This window comes from Sorex fumeus, unplaced genomic scaffold, assembly GCF_029834395.1.
Source record: "Sorex fumeus unplaced genomic scaffold, SorFum_2.1 ptg000008l, whole genome shotgun sequence".
Taxonomy (NCBI): domain Eukaryota; kingdom Metazoa; phylum Chordata; class Mammalia; order Eulipotyphla; family Soricidae; genus Sorex; species Sorex fumeus.
In genome coordinates this window covers 34,439,571-34,462,245 of record NW_026606065.1, presented here as the reverse complement: position 1 = coordinate 34,462,245, position 22,675 = coordinate 34,439,571, and the positions used below count along the sequence as shown (strand labels likewise).

Genomic DNA, 22,675 nt, shown 5'->3' with positions numbered 1-22,675 from the left:
ACCTAGGTTCTGTTTTTAAATTAACACCCTGAAAAAAACCCCAAAACCTCAAGTGGTAAAATGTTTCTGTTCTGATGAAAAGATCTTAGTAACAAATATTTTTCATGGCATGTCTTGTTCTTTTGATTTAACTTAAACCAGTGAGCTAGTATTTTCCCAAAGGATCTAGATCTTTTAGCTCTTTCTGTGCCTGACTGCAAGCTATTAGCACTGTGTTGTCTTAGGCTTTCTACATTTGAAAACTTATCTGTCATTTTCCAAGCAATCCAAATAGCACACTCAACAGAACCTGGAGCTTCGGAAATTTAATGCCCTGTATCAGCAATGACCTTGCCACCTGAACGCTGGGAAGTGATTTAGGCACTAGGAGAAAAAGGCCCACTATCTTTATCACACTGGTTTACACCATCAACTTCAGAAATTGGGAGAGAGTAGAATAATCAATAGTGTATTAAGAACAATCTCAGGTAAGAATGCCAAGATAAAGTACTCCTGTTCAGTGAACTGCTGAGTTGAAGGAGAACTTTTGAATACAACAGAAGAGAAATTAGTTATAGTGATAAAACGAAATGAGTTGTGTCTCAAGGTGGAATTTGTCATTGCGGATGGCATTCAAGAGTTCTTGGTGTGCTTCTGAGGAATCCTATCATAAACCTGATGAAAAATGCTCATGTGAGTGTTAAACAATGCGGAATGAAATCAGGAAACCAGAAAGAATCCATTCAAACATGTGCATCCCAGAAGAATAACTGGCATAATTATTCCCAAATAATTGAGTAGGGGGGTGGGGGAAAGGATCTAAGAGCCAGTTATCCTCTATGGAAATGAAAAAACATCAAGTCAAGTCTAATTGAAACTGTCTGAAAAGTTACTGTATTTCTTGCCATTCTGGTAAAGGCATTATTTCTGCCAAACTGGCTAATTCGGGAGCATGCGTCCATGAATTTTTGCACATAAAATTACCATACAAATCTCCTGATGTTTATGAAGTGATGGTTATTGATTTACCAGCTTAAAGAAAGCAGTTTCAGGCTCCTGATGTTTCTTGCTCAGGCCTCACTCTGGTCCCTCACTGATCTGTCCCCCTCAGCCCATACTCCACTCTCACTGATACTTAGTCCGCCTCATTCTGCTGCTCCCTTTCACTTTCCTTTGTTCTAAGCCACATTCTGCTTACTCTGAGGTCCATCAGGGCGTTGTCTACCATCTTGCAAGAGATTAGGGTTCCTCAGGACGATTACCATTCCTCTGGGTCCAAGAGAGAGTTCAAGAGCTCTGCCCTGTACTTTCCCTCTCTCCTTTACTCATTTCCATTTTCTGACTCACTACCCCTTGTGTTGGTGATATTTTTTTCATGACCAAGTGTCTTTGCTAGATGATGGCACCTATTCTTTTCTCCTTCCACTTTCATCATCATAGCACTCTCTGGCACTCTCTTGTCTGGAAGATGAAACTTCCAGAGACAGTCAAGGAAGCATACCCACTCCTCCTCCCTGTGTGAAATCACTGAGGAGAAGAGCTGGTAGCTCTGTCCCTAATATCATTACAATGAAATCTGTGATTTCCCAGCACAGCCCTGATGGCAACATTAACAGCTGTCAACAGCAAAATGAGAGGAAACTGTCATTCTCTGGATCCCACACACATTTCACTTGTCCTATTTCCACCATTGCTCAAGAGAGTGTTCACAAAAAATTCCTCCTACGAGCACAGGTTTTCATTATTCAAGAGGGACTCACTCCAATTCTTCATACTTATATACTATACATGAAATACATCTTTCATGATAACAAAGCTTCCCCAGGGATGTTTGTTAAATGCCAGATTCAAGTGCACCAAAATGCAGAAGACACAATTCCTTTGATCCTAAAGCCATTCAATGATATCAATGTTATATTTAAATTTTTGATAGAATTAAGTCTCATAATTGGTCATGACTATTTTCAATAAAAAATCTGCAGACAAACAGTGAATTAGCAAACACTAAAGGCTTCTGCAAACCTTTATTCCAATTTTCCCAAGCCAATAAGTCATAGCCTTGTCTTTCTTATATATGTTTCTACTTAAAGACATCTTGTTGAATGTCTTCAGTTGATTTGGTAACATTGAACTTATGGTCAAGTGCATGGTAGATTGTGTGTGAGAAAAGTTTATCCAACAGTAATAAGGCACATCACACACACAGACCCCCTGTGCTTTATAAAGTTAGAAAATATCCCAGCTCTAATCTGACAGGATATTTTTAACAGCAAATGTGTAAAGTGAAAGCACCAATAATATGAAAAAATATGGCCTTCACTATCACTACAGAGAGAGAAAGTTGGGGGAAGAAGGGAGGGAGAGAAGGAGAGAGAGAGAGAGAGAGAGAGAGAGAGAGAGAGAGAGAGAGAGAGAGAGAGAGAGAGAGAGAAAGTTGCTTTGAGAATAAGTGGTGGGGCAAGAACCGCCTTGTCCAGCCTCCCCTAGGAGCAGGCCTGTGGGAAACTCAAAGTTTTGATGCTCTACCCAGGTCTGCAGAAATATATGAGGATCAATGTGTAAGCAAATCACCCAGTACAGAATCTGCAAATGATGAGGCTCACGTGTACAAGTTGAAAATAAGAGTCAAGACATAGAGTAAAGTATTCCCTATCTTTCTGTTTCTAATAGGAAAGGATAGGAAAGGTCATTTTTTAAAAATTCTTGAGTTTGGAATTTATTGAAGGAAAGAAGTGTGTGTGTGTGTGTGTGTGTGTGTGTGTGTGTGTGTGTGTGTGTGTGTAAAATTTGTGGCAAGTTGGAAGAAATTGGAGAATGTCATGCTAAGTGAAGTGAGTCAGAAAGAAGAAGTCAGATGCTGAATGATATGTTCATTTGCAGAATATGAGAGAGAGAGAGAGAGAATTCAGGGGCAGGAAAGGGGGGGTGAGAGGAAAACTGGGGACATTGGTGGCAGGAAATGTTTACTGGTGAAAAGATGCGTGTTGGAACATTGTATGACTGAAACTCAATCATGAACAACTTTTCAACTATATCTCATGGTGATTCAGTAAGAAAAAAATTCAAGAGCAGGGGGTGAGGGTGAGGAGTAATGGGAGGCAACCTGGGGACACTGGTGCTGGGAAATGTACACTGGTGGAGGGATGGGTGTTGGAACACTGTATGACTGAAATCCAATCATAAATGGGTTTGTAATGCTCTAAAAATAAATAAAAATAAAAAGATTTTTAAAAAAGATAATCATGAAAAAAATAAAAAAAAAAAGAGATTCTGAATCATCTTGCTCATGTGTAAAGCATAAAAGAAAAGTGAAAGGGATTAGAAAACCCCCAATGGAAACTAATCATAAAACATAATCAGTAGAACTGAGAATTGAGGAGACATAGGTGTTGGGGAAAAAGGGACCTTGGGACAACAGTGGACGAATGTTCAAACACTGGTGGAGGTAGTGGTGTCGCAGTGCTCAATAACTTCAATAGAGTTGTCAACTAGGAAACCTCAATCTCACCAAATAAACTTTTTATTTTCTAGTTTCAGAAAACCAGGTGAAAGATATTGTATTGTATGTCCTTCTCCCTCCACCTTGTGATTTTTTTAAGAAATTTCCACCTTGGTTCTTTCAGGTTTTCCAGGGATGTGGTCAACCCAAACCAGCTCCAGCACTGAGATCTGCCCGTTCTGCTCCAGAAAATTTTAATACGCGGTTCAGGCCATACAATCCCGAAGAAAGACCAACAACTGCTGCAGGAACGAGCTTGGACCGGCTGGTGAGTCCTCTGGGACTAACGGTCTTTGTTTGCACATTCTGCTTCCAAGGTCATTCTTCAAAATACCCTAATGGAATTCTAAAAGAGTTGCTCTTAGCAGTCCTCTCATGCTCCTATCTGCTCCTGGTCTTAATTAGAATATTGAAAAGTAATGAGATCTTCCTTTTTAGTCATGAATTAGATTATTTAAGAAATCTTATCACTCCATTAATCCACTCATGGAGTGGCCAAAGTTTCGACTTCATCTTTCTTCTGAAATATTAATTTGAAGACTAGGTTACCCTATCTCCCAGAGATACAATTATGATAGCATATTTCTTATTCATCTGCTGCCCTTATTTATTCAATTATGATACAGTGTAATTTTATCACAACTTCTTACATGTGAAGTTTTCAAAGGCTTTGCCAAGAGACCCCAAATCAATGTCACTTTCTTTCTGTGCCTCTTTACAAAGTTCTAATCCATGGGAATAGCTGCTTTTTGATCCATTTTAGTTGTGTCAGAGAACTGACACAATAAGAACTATCATCAAAATAATTTACTTGGTGAATGAAGTCATAAAGATAGTAAATAAAACTTTTAATGTAAGTCAAAATCACATTTTGCTATAAAAGACTAAACAGCTTACAATTTCAAAAAATATCTGCCTGATTACTTTCTATGCAAGTTACAGTACTATAAATAATTATGTTCCTATAATTGTTAGTGCCCTTGATGTTGCCTTGCCAATGATTTTAAAGCAAAATTAAAAGATAAAACCCCTAAGGTTGTAAAACACTTGATCCACATCTGATTATATCAGATAAACTGAGTTCTTGAGGGTTTCTAGTTATGAAAATACTTTTATTAGTCCCTGTTGTAAATTACTTTATAATGTTAGTTAATATCCTCCTGTAGAGTAAAATTCATAAGATTAAATTGGTTGAATTTTGCCTGGAAGTAATTAAATTTCAGTTTTTCTCTCTCTAAAAGTCAAATGTACTTACCAATTAAATACCTAGTCATAAAGCACCAAAATTAAGGGTTTGGGCGACTACAGTTATTAAGGTCAATATGATTCTTAAAATTTGCTGGTATTCATTAGTAAGTGAACAATGACATTGAAAAGAAACCATCTGGGGAATTGCTTCAACCTTCTCCTTGATAACTAGTCTCCTCACTGTTTCAGGAAAAGTTTATAAATTAGGCACCATTTCTGTTTTTCAGCTGTTAATTTGATTCCACCAAATAGCCATCCAGTTGTTTGTTGTTTAATGATCGATACATTAGATTTTCTTGTTTTAAAAAAGTTTTCACTTCACAAATTCCATTTAAGCAGAGCACAGATGATGAACACAAGTTTGTTCATTTCTTTTCCTCACCCTGTTTTTGTTAAGAATCTTTGTTGCTGGAATAATTCAGCCTAAGATTTTTTTTAAATAAACTTTAATTAAACAATTGTGGTAAAAGGCAATTTGAGGAAGTTCTAGAGGTGGACTATACAACATTGTATCTACAGAGAACAATTCTGTGTTATCCACATAGGGACCTGTTAAGAAGATACACCTCATGTGCAGTGCCCTTACCACATTAAAATAAAATTTTGAAACTGTTGAGGATATCTACTGTGTCCTTAGTAGAAAGGGGATTGGATTGAAAAATAAAATTAAATCTAAGGCTACTAATTCATTTTTTCCTGTTTAAATAGAACTAAATCTTCTTTCCTTCCCAGGAAACATACACGTAACACATACTCAAACAGAGGAAGTAAAACAAGACAATATGCTTCTTAAGAAAGCAGAATATATGTAATTTGTCACAAGATAGACAAAAGTTTATACAATGAGAATTTTATGTGGGGTTTTAAAACTGATAGACAAATTGGAATTTGAATGTCTTTTTAAAAATAAATTTTATGGATGATCTCTAAAATTCCCCAAATATAATGCTTTGATGTGCATTGCCACACAGCTAACTGGTAAGGCCTCAAGTTTTGCGAGGGAGAATGTGGTTTTATTAATTTCTATTTTAATTCAATTCTGATGCCTTCCCAAACTGTAAAAATTAACTGTGTATAAATGACAGCGAGCCCCAAACCTCCCTGAAGCCATTTTTTTTTTCATCCCCTGAAACAATAGGTTGCTTATACATCACAAAGAGCCTCACAGGGCTTTTCTTGACAAATCCAAGGTACACCAGTAGCAAAATCAGAATCTGCTTTTCAGCCATTAGCTGCCCCAAGACTTTCTTTCCTGGGATAACTCTCTACAATTCCACACAGTGGAAAGACAGTCAGTATTTTGTCAGATGGTGTCACACTTGACAAACTCACCCTCAAGGCTCAGACCTTCCTGCACCCTTTTGAAGGCTTGCCCCGTTTTACAGCCTGTTTTGAAGGTTTATGAACAAAGTCTCATATAACCTTCCCCAGAAGATGTTCCTGAATATTTAGAAGAAGTGTGTGTGTGTGTGTGTCCCAGAAACGCCTGTGTTTCTAATTGAAAAAGACTCCCCTTAATTTCTCGAAATGTTTCAGCAAAGAAAGTGTTTCGAAGGATGGCATACCCATCAGCCACCCCTTTGTTTCAAAGCCAAAGTAGCTGTATTAGAAAGTTCCCAGAGAGTCACTACCACTTAAAATTTGTGCCTATAGTATTAATTTGTGGGATTCTTGATAAATGTTCTTATATCAGTTTTTTAAAAACTTTTTATGTGGCACTAGTAATTGTGGGGTTTGTTTTAGAGTTAAAGTTCATAACCCCATGCTGAATAAACATCTACGCTGCTGAAACTTCTCTAAGATGATTGAAAACAGAAGTCTCATTGAAATATTCAGTCATTCCATTCCTTACCCTCATATTATTATAGTTACAGGAATTTTTGGAATTTGTCTATTGTTTCATATCACTAGGAAGTACTTCCTCTAAAGTCAGGTGGGCCTAGTTAAGTAGTTTCCATAGCTTTTAGACATACTCCTTAAAAGTTATTTTAAATTATCCATTGAGGAATATATCTTCATAAATTCAGCTATTCGTGGAAAGTTGACCCATCAGAGAACAGCCCTACCCTTGTTTGCACCAGCCATGACTTGGTGAAGACACCATCAGAAAAAAATATGACTGACAGACCAGTCCCACTTTGTATTACCAAAACTCACCTGTTTCTAGTGCTTACCCTTTCTGAAAGAAACCATGGGGATGCTATTGACTATTGCCCATTCATTAAACAGGCTGGAAGTTAGTCTATGCTCTCACTGATTGGTTCCACTGCACAAATTCTCTGAAACAACTTGACTTGAAACGATGTTTTAAAAAATAATAATAAGCTCCACTGGAACATCACAGAAAGCAAAGGGTCTAAAACGAAATCAGCACCAAGTAACTCATTTTTTGAGATCCAAGTCTACAGAGGTATTTCAGACTAGCCTCTATAAATGTCAATTAGTTGTAGCTCTCTGAAAATTAGAACCTAACCTGATTTTGTGCTCTTGGACATCCTTGAGCAGGAAGTGTCTGTTGTTTACTCCAGTTGATTCATTAGAGCAAAAAAATTGCCTCACATTGGGATTCTTAGGGGAATATCTTTTATAAAAGCAGATTAAACACACAAAATCCCACTCGGAAGTTAATTCATCAAGTTGGGGAGTGATTTAGACCAAGGAAGCTCCAGTAAGTATCCAGCATGTATAAATCTCTCAAATGTTCTCATGGTTACCTGGAGGGAGCTTGGGGTGGGGTACGGTGGGATGAAATGTCATCCTACCCAGCTAAAAATTATGCCTGTGCTGTGCATTAATGTCTAGAATAATCTCTCTTTCTTTTTCTTTTAAATTTGTTTTCCTCTTGCTTCCCAGAGGATTGTGTGGAGGACAATGCAACATAGTGTAAGCTCTGGTTTTCTTCCTGTCACCCCCATGTGTCTATGTATGGTCACTTTCAAAGAGTTCCTGAGAAATGCCATCGCTGTTACCCCTTCCCAAGTTGCCTAGAAAATGAATTGAATGTTGCTATGCATGGCCAATGCATTTAGTCACTTCCTTTCTCCTTTTCATTTGTGGTTAAGGATCTTCCTGGTATTCTTTCCCAGTGGCAAGGTTTTCCATCTAAGTTTTGTGTAAAACTAACTCATAGGATGGCTGATTTAAATTCTGTCTAAATGTGCAGACTCCATGTAGCCTGCCTGAAAAACTAGGTCTTCTCTGATAGAATATATTGGCTTTTATTCTTCTAGGGCTGAGCGAATAATTACCTCACTAATAATAACCACCATCACCATCAGCTCTCATGCATAAAGAGCTAATTTTTCCATTAGCTGGGACACAGAGAATTTAGGGGGTTTGGAAACAGTTTGTGGGATATGCAGTTTACTCTATTTTTTTTCCTACTTAAACTTACCAGTGTCTTTTAGAGTGTTGGCGGGGGTGGGGTGGGGAGCATTGGATATTTTTTTTACTTCAAAGTGGTTTGTAATTGGACTGGGGACAGGAACACTGAGGTTTTCTTACCTGCTTTTATATACTGAAATTCAGAAAATCATGATGCACGTGCTAATTTGGTCTTCATAATGCCACCCTATAATGTCCTTCACACCCCAGAACCATGATATAAGGCAATTCTCCCCTGTTGCCCAGGTACCAATTAATGCATAAGCACATCTGCACCATCCCGGTGCTAGGGTCTGCCTGGCCTTAATCCATGAGGTTGAAAAACTGTGTCAAAAATTCCTCCCTCAGCAGGGTGGGATGGGTGGATGGGGGAATGGGGGGTGGGAGGGATACTGGGATTGGTGGGGGTGGAGAATGGGCACTGGTGGAGGGATGGGTACTTGATCATTGTATAACTGAAACCCAAGCACAAAAAATTGTAAGTCTACAACTGTACCTCGTGGTGTTTCACTAATAAAAAAAAAAAGAAGAGAAAAGAAACATTATAAGGATAAATGACAAAAAAAAATTCCTCCCTCAAAATGTATCATTTAAAAGAAAATCATTCCCTGACTATACGCTCATTCTAACTTTCTGAGTGCAGAAAAGTCTGTCCACAAATACTCTGGAAGGGAAGATATTGAGAAATAACAGGGGAGTCAGATGTCTTAAGATTTCCTGGTGCTAAATGGGAAATGGAAGAAAACATCTTAGGTGGTAAGAGCCATGGTTCTAGTATTTGGTCCAATGGTTGGTTCGCTAGAGTAACATCCATTCAAAAAGCATGTTTTTGCCCTACCCAGTGTCACTTCTTATTTTCAGATTTTCTCACACTTGAGCCAGACCAATCTTTGTATCTGATGGTTAGCAGGAAGCAGGAACTATGTCCTGGAGCAAATTAGAAAGATTATAAATAATAAAATAATCATCTCCCTCTCTGACTGCTCTGCTGGACTTCCAATTGGTCTCTAATCTTCTTTAAATATGACTCCACATCTATAAAAAATTCTGAGACAAAATGGACAAAGCTCCTGCTTCGTGCCACCTACACACAGGCACTCTGGCTTTATGCCCTCCCCAGTGGTTACTACCAGTTTCAGGGTAAAAGGCTGGTCATAAAAGTATTCTTTGGTGCTTTGGGAGGGGCCCATTTTGGAGTGATTTAGGAGATCTTGGTTGTAAAGATGTGAGAAACTGTTTCTTTTAAATCGCCATGGCATTTTATTGTCACCTCAAAGGACTCTGCATTTGGCTAAATACACTCTTTTGCATTTCAAAAGGATGTCAGGCTGTGTTTAAGAAACTGCTTTATTATCTAGGGTTTCAGCCTGTGTCTTTAGATGAAACCGATACTCCCCAATCTCCACCTGGACACACTCCCACAAAAACACACACTTACACGGTTGCACACACCCTCTATCTTTACTTGACCTGATCAGGAATAAGTAAAACCCCAATAACAACAGTAAAGCAGATTCTCCACTTTAATTAGTTTTCTAAAGATAAATGGGTCAAGGCCAGATTGGCTTTTCTGCCTCAGCTGCAGCGGAATAAATTAGGCCTGGTTGGTCCCAGCAAACAAACATCGACAGCTCTATCCACTTCAGACCTCAAACCGCCTAGTCTTGTCTGAGTCTGTTGTTTTTTTCATCTCTTTGCAGCAAAATCTCACAAAGATGCCCCAGATTTCATTTTCTGTGAACCCTGGGTAATAAAAGTGCAAAATACCATACACTTTCACAGCAGGGAGAACATACAAAACATTAAAACCGAACCACGTTCTCTCTGGGTTTCTGTTCCGCTCCTGTCCACATTGGCAGCAGATACAGCAGGGAGAGGCGCTTGCCACCGGCTCCGTTCCACTCAGGAGATTGATAGTCGGTGAGGCCCAAGAGGGCAATATCGTAAGACACACATATGAAGTGATGGCTTATGGCCAGGATATTCTGCTTAGTCCACTGTCATGAAGAGTGTACAGATTGCCCTCCTTGCTATGTGTTGTTGGAAACCCAACTGGATTTCCTCTTCTCCAAGTTTCAAATCATGTCCTGTGGGCACTGGAGAAAGCTTGCAACCTTGGAAAAACTGTTTTTTCAGGCAGGTGCCTCTCGGCACAGGCCAGACTGTGTTTCATTGCAGTAGGGGGTTTATACCTAAGGAGAAAGCAGAGACACAGTCCACAGAACCCCTTTGGCAGTGTTAAAGCCACTCCATCCCCCTGAACCCCTGCTTTTAGACCCATTCAGAGAATGATGTCCAATCATGAGACACAGGTCTAACATTATGAAGTGGGTGGAGTACTTTGTACAGCTTAGTTAGCTATCAGTGATCTGAAATGATTTGAGGGAGAATAATTTTACCAAGCAACAGCTTCCAACTCGATGCTAAACTCTCCTTTGTCCTCAGGAGTTTTGCTGACCCCTGATTGTGCCATAAAAGTGAAATGTTACACGATCAGACCCCAAACATGGCTATCTCCATCTTTATATCTACTTTATGGTACGCTGTTATGCTTATTTTCCCCTTCCAACTGAAAAGGTTTTTGTTTTGTTTTGTTTTGTTTTCCTCAAAATTCAGAGACTTCAGCTAAATCCAAATAGATGCATTCTCTAGGTTTTAATCAATCAACATATGTATTTATTGTGTTCACAGTTGCATTGCTCTTAGGAAAACTAACTACCACATAGAGGTGCACAGCACAGAATGGTGTTAGTGCTAGCATCATCAAAAAGGGAAGAGTTACTGTTCGGAAAAAAAAAAAAAACCATTGCTTATTAAACCAGTTAGACACAGTGCCTCCTCCGGGAAATCGTATCTAGGATAGTCTCATAAAATGTTAGAGTACAGGAAATGGGAATTTGATTTTGTAATCCAAGATAGACGACATCAATAAGGAATCTGTGCAAGGTCTATTAACAAAGGAATCATCACTGGCCGAATATGCAAGTGGGATGCATGAACCCCATCTAGCAGCATTGATAGAGGTTATAATATATAATTTGGCCTCACTCTTATGCCAGAACTTCTTTGCCCATATCTTGAAGGAATATCATTCATGAATAGCTTTGAGCTAGTCAGATGGAAAAGTCGGTCTGCACAATTATTCACAGTTTTTGCCCCTCCTACGGCTTGGCAGTAGGTGAGTCACTGAGTTGATTATAAAGGTCCCACTAGTCAAGCAGCAGTAAACTGCTCAAACCTTACCTTTTAGAGCGAGTGTTCATAAGAGGCATCCACTGACATAGATCTTTTATTGAATTATTGAACAGCTTAAAGAGCCTTTTCCTTGTCATGGAAAATCTACAGTAATTTTTTCTTATAGCTGTCTGTGAGACTCACACCACAACTCCCAAACGGGATGTTCACGCTTGTGAGAGTCTGAGCTGAAGAAATGGGATATTTCATAAATACCCGTTTTGATGTATTTGCTGTATAATCAATCAGCCTTTAACTGACTCCCGGGCCTCTGGAATGCATTTTAAAGCACTGGGAATTTGGCTATTCCCATAACAAACTTGGACACTCTTTACTGCTAGCAATAAACCTCAGGCATAAACATGGTAGAGAAAACCAGATGAAAAGAAACCTGTTTGAGTGAAAATTGACTTCCCTTCATAAATGTTAGAGGTAGAAAGATATCTGCATACACAATAATTTTATTCCTTAAGCTCCCACATGGTCATTATCATTAAAAGGCTCTGAATTCATTAGTATTTTCTCACACCTAAAGAAAATGGCCAAGCAATTTTTTTCATAAGCCAGCTTGACAGTAAATGAATGAACAAAAGCAGCTGCAATGGCTCTACTCAACTGCTATAAACAAAGAATATTTGTAAAAGTTGAGTTTGTATGGTATCCTCAGAAACCTTTCCAGTAGTATGTGGATCTGGATGGCACTGTACCCATCAACCAGAGCAAGTTTGATTCTTATTTATGTTCAGTGTGTCTTATGATTTAGCTCTTGGTTAGTTACTCATAGTCATCATCTTCACTTCAAGACCCTAGGTGACAAAGCAGCCCTTACCTGGCATTTCATCTTATAATTGATCATACAGTGGTAGAAGAAATAATGTGTCAAAAGGACTGTTGAAATCACCAGGAAGGGGGTGCAGAACGCTTGACATTTCATTGGTCGAAACAAGTCACATGACCAAGCTATGTCAAGAAAGCTAAGATTTGTATTGTGTTTCATACCAACTAAGAATGGATATACAATTTTGTGCCATAAACACTATTTATTATCTATTTACTTAAAATAGATAATAAAATAGTTCTTTCATTACTGTCCCGACTCCATTCCATTTTCAACCCATCCATGAAAAGGAAAAGGAAGATGTATCATTCATTCAATTCATTCATATTTATTTTAATGTGAATCAAGTATATGTAGCTAGGTCATAGTTGATGAGATTACAACACCTTGGAAGATGACAGGCAAAACTAGTTAGTCTTACACCAGAACATATTCTGATCAAGATTATAATTTAAATTTTTTTTTAATTCTAGAAGTTTAAGTCTTTGTCATAAAGAGTCTACATTGACAACAGGCCAGGATGCTTTCTAAGTTTGCATGATTTTTAGTATTGGGTTAGCTTTTTTAGTGGTTTCAACTATTAATCCACAGTCCCATGCCAGTCCACAGAAATTTTCTGCCAGTCCTCAAATATGTATTCCTGTTAACACAATAGTTTTCAGCCACCAGTCTGCGAACCAGTGCCAGTCTGCAGGTTGAAAACCACTGGGCTAGCTCATCTCCCCAAACTTTGAATTCAATCACAATTCAACCAGGGAAAAGGAGAGGGCCACCCCGAATCCTAAGTCAGTCTTTCAAAGGAAGTTACAGAAGTTGTTGCCAATCCATAGGAGGAAAAAATGGAAATCAAAAAACAGAACAGGAAAAGTCTTATTTATTACCAGTACTGAAATTTTTTAGATCCAGGTAATATACATATATATATATATATACATACATAGATATGTCAAATGAGGCTTCAATATTGCATACGATGAGGGCTACTCTTGTCTGAGTTGATGTCATGTTTGCTTAAGTAAAGCAATTTTTCTCCTCCTCTCCCTTCTGGGTCAGCTGAGTTGAAGCAAATCAAATTGTTCTCCCTCTGTCTTTCTTCCATACATCATCATTTAAGATCACTAAGAATTCCAGTTCCGGAACTTGCCCTTGTCTCCTTTTACAAGATCAGTTTATCTGTGAACAGCATTCATGACGGAGAACACTGCACAGGTTAATCAGGGAAGATGGCACCCGCTAGCAGCAATAACAAACTCCTGCATTGTGTGAGCCATTGGCTTTCAGGTGGGACCCACTGCGAAATCATTTCTGTCTAATAGAGCTGGAAGAAAGGTTAGAAGTTTAAAAATTATTTATGTATAATGAGGCAGGAAAGTAAGGACGGTAAGTTTCGTTCAGAGGGATTTTGACCTAAGAAAACTCCCCCAGGTAGCCTGCATTCATTTCAGCCAAGAGCTCTCTCCTTGCACTTGAACAAGCTGAGCGTTTCCTGGGCCGGCTCTTTGCAGCTCCTTGAGTGCTTCAGGAAAGGGGTAAACAAGGGCAGCTAGAAAACTCTCTGAGAAGGCAGCAAAAGGCCCTCATTGATCTCCTCAAAGAAAATCCAAAAACCCAGAGGCTATCTTTAGTGTGAGACGTGTCCTCACAAAAGTGTTTTCAGCTACTAGGGGAAATCACATCTTCTTTATACAACAGTTTTCAAGGGAACAAGAAATATTTCATTAAGATTTTAATGGAGGAAAACTCAAATAAAAGAACCTTCACCCTTTCTTTGGTCACAGTTTCTTGCTAAAATAAAAGAGAATTCTTTGAGTATTTTTTTTTTTGGCTTTTGGGGTCACACCTTGAGATGCTCAGAGGTTACTCCTAACTCTGCACTCTGTAATGAGCTGATATGTTTTTATGCCTTTACTTTCAAATCATGGAGAAGTCTTTTTGCCATATTCCTGGGCTGGAGCGATAGCAGAGCGGTAGGGCGTTTGCCTTGCACGCAGCCAACGTGGCCGACCCAAGTTCGATTCCTCCGGCCCTCTCGGAGAGCCCGGCAAGCTACCGAGAGTATCTTGCCCGCACAGCAGAGCCTGGCAAGCTCCCCGTGACGTATTCGATATGCCAAACACAGTAATAACAAAGTCTCCAATGGAGACGTTACTGGGCCCGCTCGAGCAAATCGACGAACAACGGGAGGGCCTTTACCTTTACCTTACCTTTACCTGGACCTGACAGTTATGTTGCGTATGTTTGTGGTGCAAGGGGTTGAACCCAGAACCTCATGCATGCAAGACACGTGCTCTACCACTGAGGCACATCGCTAGTCCCAGTCATTTCATCTGCTACGCTGCTGCTTATGTTTCACTGTCTCTGAATTTCTACGGCTTCTGTGGAGAAGTCTAGTTTTAGTGCTTTCCTTTTAAGTAATGTGTATTTTCTCTCAAACTGCTCTTAAGGTTTTCTTTTTTGACATATTATGGCATTTAGGTGTAAATATTTTAATGCATTTTGCTCAGGATTTGCTGTGTTTCCTGTATCTCATGCTCAATCTTCATTATTCTGGAAAATTCTAAGCCAGTGTCTCCACCTAGTTCTCTTTCTCTTCTCTACACTGATTCCATGCTGATTAGCCTGGCTAGACTTTCTCACTCTGTTCTTCCTACCTCATCACTCTCCTGTCTCTTGCTCTAGTCAGAATAATTTAACTCCAGCTCCTTTCTACTGTACATACTTTGCCATTAACTTCATTGACTTTTTATCTTTTTTTAATTTTTTTTGTTTTGTTTTTTTGGATCACACCCGGCAATGCACAGAAGTTCCTGGTTCGTGCACTCAGGAATCACTCCTAGCGGTGCTCAGGGTACCATATGGGATGCTGGGAATCAAACCTGGGTCGGCCGCGTACAAGGCAAATGCCCTACCTGCTGTGCTATTGCTCCAAAAAGCCTCATTGACTTTTTAAACCTCATTGGTTGTATTTTTCCCTTATAATATTTGTTTGATTCTATATTTAATTTTCTTACTGTAAGTTCTGTCCACATTTCTAAGCCCCCCTCTTCTGTGTTTGAGCACGCTTATTTCACACCGGGTGTTTGCAGTGTCTGCTATCGAAAATGTTTATTATCTCATTTTGGCAGGTTTGTGGACATGATACTTTCTGTTTTCCCCTCAATGTTGAGTTATGTTTGTTTGTTTTTGATGTTACAAATATTCCTTGAAGTAGAATCAATAGAAAGTCTCTGTGGACCATGGTAGAGGTCATTTGTTTCACTCAGAATTTAACCCCATGGGCTTCCAGATTTCTGTGATAATAAGCCATGGTTCAGTGAAGCCAAACATTTTAATCTATTTTTAAAATTTTTTAGTTCATTTTAATGTAGACATGTAGACAAACGCTACAACATTTGGATACAATTGTGGATATGTTTCTAGAGTAGAAATGTATTTTCTACTCTAGAAATTTCTACTCTACATTTCTAGAGTAGAAATCCAATATTGTGGTTACAATTCTAGAGTAGAAGTTGATTAGATAACAAAGTCCAATATTGAAATCAATAAGTATAAGAAAATCAAATGGATTTTATGTGAAAATTGTTGTATCTAATTAATAAGGTGTGTTAAGTCCTTGTCTAAGAATTTACTAAATTGTCTGTTGCTAGCTGAGCCTTCTGTGTTATTGTGTGTTGAGTTTAGTTGGCTTCTATGTTCCATCTAGGTTGGTTTGCTCCTAATGGAATTGCATATTGAGTAATTAGGTCCAGAAACCTTGAAATCTATATTCTGGGCCAATGAGTTGACATGGTGGCAGGTTTGGAAGGTGGGCGTGGGATGTGGGGAGAGATTGCCGACCCCAACTCTGCAGCTAAAATTCATGGACATGCATACTAATCTTTTGTCCTTTGTTCTACTCTGTGAATCTACTAAAAACCCAAGGTCTGGGAGGAACCTCTGGGTTTGTGGGTATGTCCTAGAGCTAAAGCCGGGTTTGGTACTATTCTTTTCTAGATTTCTGCTTTCGCTGGGTTGTAATCCTTTTTGAAAATTTAAGATCCTTTACCTCTCTGTTTTTTAATCGAATCACCTTGAAGTACACAGTTACAAAGCTTTCATGATTGGGTTTCAGTCATACAATGTTCCAGCACCCTCTACAGGTGTTCATTTCCCACCACCAATGTCCCCAGTATCCCTCCTGTCACTTGCTTTTAAGCAACACCCAGTGGAACTCAGCACTTACTCCTGACTCAGTGTTCAGAGATTACTTCTGGCAGTGCTCAGGGGACCCTGCAGTGCTAGGGATGGGACCTGAGTGAAGGCATGCAAAGAAGCATCTTAACCTCTGTACTAGTTCTCCAGTTCCTGTATTTGTTAATTATTTTATTATTATTATTACAATTTAAGTAGCTACAATAGTCTTCACTTTCATGGTATTGATGTATAATTACTATATCTTTATTCCCCAACAAATTGACTAACACTCTCTATCACTGTTCTTATGTCACTTCTAGTCCATTTCTTCCTCCCCTGTCCCCTCTGGCTAATCTCAGTTTGCTAACTACAGCCAAAGTAGTAGTTAGGACTACTACTTTGCCATGACTCATATTGTTAAAGTCTAAGGATGTGATTCAAGTAGGCATGGTTTCAAGCACTATAGCATGTTCTCTCTCTCTCTCTCTCTCTCTCTCTCTTTCTCTCTCTCTCTCTCTCTCTCTCTCTCTCTCACACACACACACACACACACATACACACACTCATTTTTTCTATCATTTGCTGAGCTATCAGTGTTGGTTGATATTAGCAGGAAGGTTAATTGTAGAATCTAGTTCCCTAGGAATTTATACAAAAATGTGCACATTTCCTTCATTCCCTCTGTATTATATGCCTTTCTCTGGTGACACATTATATCATTTTTGAATCAGAGAACTGCCATCACTATTAATCTGACCTCCCTGCTTCTGATTAAGATTCTAGGAAGTTCTACTGTGTTAGACACCATGGCTGTTGCATGCCCTAACCTCACTCTCAGGGGTTGGTACCATTCCAGAGCATCCCCAAATTTCAAGTCTAGAAGATCAGCAGCCTTATCTCAATATCTCCATGGTCTCCTTACTGGAACCTGCTGAAATTGCCTTGTCAGAAATAAGAAGTCAGTCTTGACCTTGACCTCGGTGGTGGCTGGCAGACATCTCCAGAGTTCACCCTAGTGAGTTTTTTTTATAAGCAATTGACAAAAGACTGTCTCATCTAACCCCAATAAGCTCCATTCTGTACTTTATTGTGTCATCATGTTAGTTACTGGAAAGCAACTTTTCTAGGGGTGGCAGGGCTAAGAGAATCCTGAGCACTGCTGGGAGCTCTCCCCACCCTCCCATCTCCCTATCTACCCTACTCAGTGGCCATTGTGGAATGTCTCCTACCATTGCTCTCATTGCTTCTGTGAAGCTTTATTTTCCAAGGATAGTGATGACTATGTTTTTCAAACCCATCAAAAACTACTTCTCATGAATAATAGTAGCAACACTATTCATATGTATAAATGTTAAAAACAAAACTAAGATCATGTTTTCATGCCACTTTTATGCAAAGAGCAAAGTAAATGAAAGAAGATTCATTTGCACAGTTCTTGGGTCCCCAGGGTGCTAGGTTTGGAGAGCAGCATTGTGCTTCTGCTTGCAGTTCTATTGTTCATTCATCCCTTGTTCACTGCCTCTGACTGCCCAGGCAGATAGGCATATCCCTCAAGCTTACAAAAATATGCATCCAGGTGATGTAAAGGAGGAAGGCTGACTCCATGGGTGCATCCCCCCACTAGCTCCTCCTGACCCAAGTAATTAACTAAAACAATTATAAGAATATTCTATAGTTAAAAAGATATCTGAGTAACTCTCAGAATATCCCATCCCACAGAATAATGGTGGTTAATATAGGCCATTGTTGAAACCATAGTAAGTGAAACCACAAAATAAGGGGGTATTAGTACTATCATCATAGATAATCACGAAGTAGGAGCCTAGAGACATACAGTAGAAAGACACAGTTCGAGCATTTGTCCTAAAAATTTTATCACCAGCATTGCAGATGATCCCCCAAGCACTATCAGGAGTCATCCATGAGCACAGAGCCAGGAAGAGGCCCAAGAATGGCTGGGTTTGGTCCATAAACAGAAGCTGAAGAAGGAGGAGAAGCTTCCCTGGCACCTTCTGGCAGCATTGTCCAATAGAGTTAGCATAGTTGAGTCAAGTTATTCTCTCCAAGACATAGGCATTGAGCAAGGTTGCAAGGAGAAGTGTCCACGTGGGCACAGGGGGAAGCTGCCCAGAGACTGGAGCTTGAGAGAAGACTGTGAGAAGCAGCCAGTGCCCATAAAGCACCAATGACAGAATCCAGAGAGATCAAGATTAGTTTCACTGAGTGACACACAGTTGAGAGCCATGCACACCTCATGTCACACCCACAGTAGCCGCTGGCTGGCTTAATTTATTTTTATTATCTTGGGAGGAAACCCAACTGTGTGCAGGGCCTACTCCTGACTTGGTGCCCAGAAGTTACTCTTGACAATGCTCAGGGAAACTGCAATGCCAGGGATCGAACCCAGGGCTCTGCTATGTAGACTCTGCACCCAGACCTTTGAGCTGCCTCGCCCATGCCTGACAACGACGTTTAGAAACACTCCATCTAAGCAAAGAAGGTGCCCTGAGAGGATAGGGAGGGACACCTGTCCTTTCAGTGAATTCCTCTTTGTCCTCCAGAGGAATGGCCAGAATGGATGCAAAGGCCACTGAAATCACCTTTTCATGTTAAACTCCCCTAAACTCAGGTGAACTAGGAGACAAATCATCGGCCAAAATTTAACTATAAAATGATCATCCCTTGGAGAACAGGTTTGCCTCTGGGCAGTCACAGAAGTAGGAAAAGAATCTCCTATTTTCACCCCCCACTCCTATTTTTACTCCCCCTCTCCCCAGCTTGTTCCTTCTATTTGGGGGGCATCCGGGAAAGACAAGAACCTTACCTACTATACATTCTCTCCAGATTTGCCAGAACAATTTTAAACTAGCTGGCCAGACAGATTCTAACCTTAAACATTGTAATTTCCTAGTGAGAATATAGAGAAATTGCTGGAACCTCCGGGAACTTTCCTCTTTAAGTTAATATGTCTGGGGGAAGGAACGAAGCAGAGGGTTAAAAATAAAGGATAAAATCTCTGAGATCATCTCCAGCGTTCCAATACTAGTATTCCATGAGTAATGATGGAGTCACTCATCTTGTCCTCCTGAGAGCAGCCAGAAAGTCGTGGGAAAAAAAACCAGTTTCCTCCCCTCCCACTGTTATTTTATCAGCAATAACTTTCTCAGAGGACTTTCACATCAAAATCATCATCTTAGAGGCCTGGCATCTCCGGGCCACCATGGGAGCCAGCAGTCGTCTTAATGTTTCTCTGAGACTCACATCGGCCAAGGTCTATAGAGGGAGTTTACCTTTCCCTCCCTTCTGCGTGAGTCCGTGCAAAATTTTAAACCTAAGCGCCCACTGACTTCTGCTGGAGTCAGGCTGTTTCTGTAGCGGGAATCCTGTTTGGCTGTGTTTGTGGGTGTACCATTCCCCCTCTGTCAGCAAAACTGCAGGATGGATGGAGCCGGAGGCCACGATTCTGAGCCTCTTTTCACAGATGTTTGCTTTCTCTCCACATTCCTTCCTTCTCCAGAGAACCTGCTTCTCATCTCTCCTCTACTCCTCTACAGTATGGGGTATATCCTGCACATGCACAGCTGTCTAAGGAAACTCCTCACCGCAACACAGGAAAATTGGGTGCTGCTTCCTGCTCCCTTTTCTGGATCCTTCCTGAGACAATAACAGTTACTAGTCCCCTTGTCTGTACTAGAGATTCGATAAGAACCATTGCTTTTCCTGAGAGCTTTTCAGTGGGTGTTGTGCATTTCATGAGTTGAATGTATGGAAAGTGTCATTGTCACTTCTTAGAAAAATGAATCTAAGTGCAAGTCACTTCATTTCATGTATGTCTCCCTTTTCTTAAATAGTCTCTGGGGCTCCTTTGCCCAGAACAGGGACTTTAGCTGAGAGGTTGGTAAAAGTTATGGCCATGGGCACACACTTTAGCTGAGAGGTTGGTAAAAGTTACGGCCATGGGCACCATTTCCATGTGTGCTATTAAAATGGGCTTCTCTATCCAGACACTTTCTCCTAGCTGCTGTTCTCATGCTTATTTCCCTGATTGTTGGGGGGGGGGGGGGAGCGGGGGGGGGGGGCGTGGACAGCACAGTTAATCCTGAACCCAGCCTGCAAAGCCAACAGTTGGAGCAAAAGTTGCTGCAATTGTCTCAAAAGATGTCTCTGCCCAACATTTCTGAATATTAGGGACTTGAGGATCCTGTCTTCAAAGTTTACTAAACATCCAGATTGCTCAGGTCCAGCCCAGACCAGCCAAGGCACAGCAGGACAGTAAATTTGTGTATTTGTTTCAAAAATACATTTCTTGTGGCCTGACAAGCGGCTAAAGCACTTGTCTTGCATACAGCTGACCCAGGTTCTATTCCCCAGCAACACATATAGTTTCCCAAACCCTCCAGGAGTGATCTCTGAGCACACAGCCAGAGCTGTGCCCTCAGCTCTACTGGGTATGCCCCCCAAAATCACAAATACATTTATTTACACACACACACACACACACACAAGACTCACAATGTTACTGGACCCGCATGAGCAAGTTGATAACAACGGGATGACAGTGACAGTGAACGTGATACTTTTTTCACATTTCCTTGCTCCCTATTTATTAAAATAAAGAAATAAAGCTCTTCACTTTATTTCTTATCTGTTTTCTTTTCCTTTCCCTGTTAATTCTTCTCTCTCTCTTGATGCTATTGCAATGGTGGGGGGTCTCACGTGTGCTGAGAAGTGGTGTTCTAATGCTTATTTCCCGGGGTTTGTTTCCCAGGGGTCTCATACCTCTCCATGTGCTGTTTGCACACATGCGCACAGTCAGAACCACTCGTTGTCTGAAGGGCTCAGGCACATTGTGATTGTACTGCTCATCAGGGGTTGCTCTTGCTTGCACTGTGCATTTCACTTAACTGAGATGCTCAGACCTAGGGTGGGGGTGTTCCCACACACCAGCTGCAATGTGGCTGAGAGTCCCTTGCAGTCCTGGGGATCCCAGACAGCAGGGCTGTGTTTCGTGCTCAGCACAAGCATCGGAACTGGGGATCCAACACACAGTCTCCTGGTTGGAAGGCTTTAGCCCTTGGACCATCTCCTCCTGGGATGCCCATCAAATCAGCATTTGAATGAGCCCTCTGGCTGTTCTGACATACACTGTCCTCCACATCAGTCTCTTGCCAAGCTTTGAGAAATGCCTTTTTCTCTTTCTTTTCTGTCCTCTTAAAGTCATTGTGAAATTATAAAGTTCTTCATGATTAGATTTCAGGCATGCAGTGTTTCAACACCAATCCCTTCACCAGTGTCCACTTCCCTCCACCTTTGCCCACCCACCCCACCCCATTTGCTTCCCATGTGCTTCCACGAGAGGTACTTTTTGGGGTAAGTTTTTGCCCTTCTGGTTTACAGTGCTATTGCTGGTAGGGTTTCATCCAGAGCATATTACCACCTTTCAGCACCACCCCTCCCCCCAGCTGAACACTTCCCCCCACATCCTACAAAGATGTTCCCCTCTCCTGTCCCATACCTCAGCTACCTCGACCTCAAGTTCAGTTTCCTACTGAGCACCCTCTCCTGTTCTTTGTTCCCATCATTTTTGGGTATTCCTTAAGGAATGTCTGTTTTGTCTCTCTGCCCTCCGCACCCCTACAGCACCCATGTGTATGCTTCTTGGCACCCCAATGCCTACCAGTGCCTATATGCTTCCCACCTGGGAGCTTTCTTTTTACTGAGATTTTATCAGTAGAGAGAAACATTCAGAGCAAGGCTTCCTGGTCAGGTTAGTTGAAGCATGGCATTGTGGCAATCTCTTCCCGTGACCTCACCGATGTCACCAATCATCTGGTACCACTGCTCTTTGTCAAGATCAAAGGTGGATAGAGACTCACAGCCAGCCAGCAGAGTGTCTGGGAGACTCACAGCCAGCCAGCAGAGTGTCTTTCTAGAAAGAGCTCCAGTCTAAGTTACTCATCAATGAATAAATTTAGAGTTTTGAACTACAGGTCACTGTCAGCTTCCTCTGCTATTTTCCTATGCAGGGAAGGAAAAGTGAACCCGGTTCAGCTTATGGCCCTACATTCTGTTGAGAAGCAGGAGGCAGGGGCATAGCTCTGGCAGTCAGGAGACCCTGCTCTGGTCCCCTCCTTCCTCTCTGGCAGGGTCATGCAGACAGCCCATGCCCCACCTGTGGGTTGAGCTTCAGGAACTTCAGGAACTGCAACTTCCACCACCCTTCAAAAGACAGAAGCAGTAGTCTCAGTGAGCACGCGAATGGAATTCCATCTGTGTGCCCCAGGAGGGAGGACAGCTGGAGAAAGATGCAGCCTGGTTGA

At 40.8% G+C, this 22,675-nt stretch overlaps 1 protein-coding gene across 2 annotated transcripts in view; it reads left to right on the top strand.

Annotated features, from left to right (window-relative positions):
- Positions 1 to 22,675, top strand: part of GPC6 (glypican 6) — a 1,218,346-nt gene that overhangs the window by 1,115,007 nt on the left and 80,664 nt on the right. Inside the window, exons 6-7 of one of the 2 annotated variants that reach the window (XM_056109789.1) lie at positions 3,603 to 3,746; positions 7,580 to 7,609. In XM_056109789.1, the coding sequence (XP_055965764.1) occupies positions 3,603 to 3,746; positions 7,580 to 7,609 (174 nt within the window). The remainder of the gene's footprint in view (positions 1 to 3,602; positions 3,747 to 7,579; positions 7,610 to 22,675) is intronic. The other variant, XM_056109790.1, reaches the window with a different exon arrangement.